The following is a 1,768-nucleotide window of genomic DNA, read 5'->3' on the forward strand; positions in this document are numbered from 1 at the left end:
GATAATTTGATGCATCCATGGTTGAGTGACGTTCTTGCAATTATCTTTGATGCAGATTTTTTTTTGTCCTCATTGCTTGAAGGAAGATAATGGCTGCTATTGTTGTTAATACTATTTTTCCATCTACCCTCCACAGGTGTTTTTCGACAGCAAAGTAGCAGGGAGTGCAGAAGCAGTTACTGGAGCCACAAGCTATGACAGTAGTAAAGAAGTAAGTTTTTCATTTTCTTTACAAGACTCTCTGCATCATAATACCCTTCTCCTCCTAGGTGATTCACTCACATAACAGGAAAAACCTTGAAAATAGGACAGTTAATGGAAAAGCAAGTTGCTCTCAGAGATCCCAGTTGTTCTGGGGAGTATTGATATCATTTAAGCCAGATTGAGGAGTCTAGTAATCCTAATTACAATTATTTCAGTTTGATATTGAAATATGGAATGAAACATTTGAGATTTTTCTATTGGAGAAAAATATCTATATATATATATTGGAATATTTCATTTAGCTTATTTTTCACAAACAAGCTTCCTTATCTTGCTTCATGATGAAAATACCATGAAGACAAAACAAATGGCAGTATGCATGTACTTTCTCTTTGCTGGAAGTAGCTCAGTGATGCATACCATTATATGATTTGATGTGATGTTGATAAGACTGCTGTGTACAATCTTCTTTCAAGACTTCACACAGTACATAGTTACTACTTATATTTCAGGTGGGAGGGGCAAGGTACCACCCGAGTGTTCAAGAGTGGCAGCGGCCTCCTGTTCAAGTTTCTGACTCAGTCGATGCTAGCGGACGATCGAGTGCTCATATTGGTCGCTCTCGCATATGGAATCGAATTTTGGATCAGCTGTTTTGATAACTCAGACAGGAGAGAGTATGGAAGAGGCATTGCTGGCCAAATATTCAGGAGGACTTTCAAGGAAAGCGTCAGGAAAGAAAAAGATGTACGTTACATTGGCGTGTGTTCTCTCGTTCTTTCATTAATTCCCCTAATGAGGCTCCTCCAAAGTCCAGTATAATAAAACATGTCTTTGTTGTTCTATGAAACCTATTGATTACCATCTTCAACTTGAGGTTGTTGTAATGTTAATCATAAGATGGAAATATTTTGTACTGATGCAAATTCTGTATAGAAAGCTCATGTGCTTCATATAGAATTATCATACATCCCCAGATCAAAAGGCAGCTGGACGAGATGAGTGACTACCGGCCATACTTTACTTGGTGGGTCACAACAGTCCAGACTTTCATCCTCCTCCTCTCCATCACATGCTATGGCCTGGCACCACGTGGCTTCTCACGGCAGCAGCAGTCAGGGCAGGTGGGTACAAGGGACCTAGCAGTTACTGACTTTTATTTCCTGTTGTATAACAGCTCATGCATTTGATGATTTCTATGGATATTTCAGGAAATAGTTATTGTTTCCTTCAGTTTAGGAGAGAATGGTATAATTATTACCTTTGCAGAGTGATTTTAATTTCTGTTTATACTTTATACAGGTCCTGATGGCAAGTTTATCAATCCAGACTGTTGGCTATTGGGAGCAATCTAATTTCTGGATTGGCCCAAGACCGGTAAGACTTTAGTACATTACAACTTATTAACTGCACGTAATATATGGTAACACTGATAGTGACTGTAACAGAAGTTGGCCAGTCGCTTACTGATTCCAGCTTGTGCAGAAAAATCTTTTAGTTGGTCTGTTCTTTGTATCGTACTCTCTATTTGTACTATTCAAAAAAGGAGTTAATATTCATAGCA

At 38.5% G+C, this 1,768-nt stretch overlaps 1 protein-coding gene across 1 annotated transcript in view; it reads left to right on the plus strand.

Moving 5' to 3' along the window:
* Positions 1–1,768, plus strand: part of LOC119591566 (inactive rhomboid protein 1-like) — a gene marked incomplete at its 5' end in the record, with an annotated part of 17,044 nt that overhangs the window by 6,116 nt on the left and 9,160 nt on the right. Inside the window, 5 exon segments of the mRNA XM_037940327.1 lie at positions 137–211; positions 717–857; positions 859–951; positions 1,182–1,328; positions 1,507–1,581. Of these exon segments, the coding sequence (XP_037796255.1) occupies positions 137–211; positions 717–857; positions 859–951; positions 1,182–1,328; positions 1,507–1,581 (531 nt within the window).

Source organism: Penaeus monodon, chromosome 28 (assembly GCF_015228065.2).
Source record: "Penaeus monodon isolate SGIC_2016 chromosome 28, NSTDA_Pmon_1, whole genome shotgun sequence".
Taxonomy (NCBI): Eukaryota; Metazoa; Arthropoda; class Malacostraca; order Decapoda; family Penaeidae; genus Penaeus; species Penaeus monodon.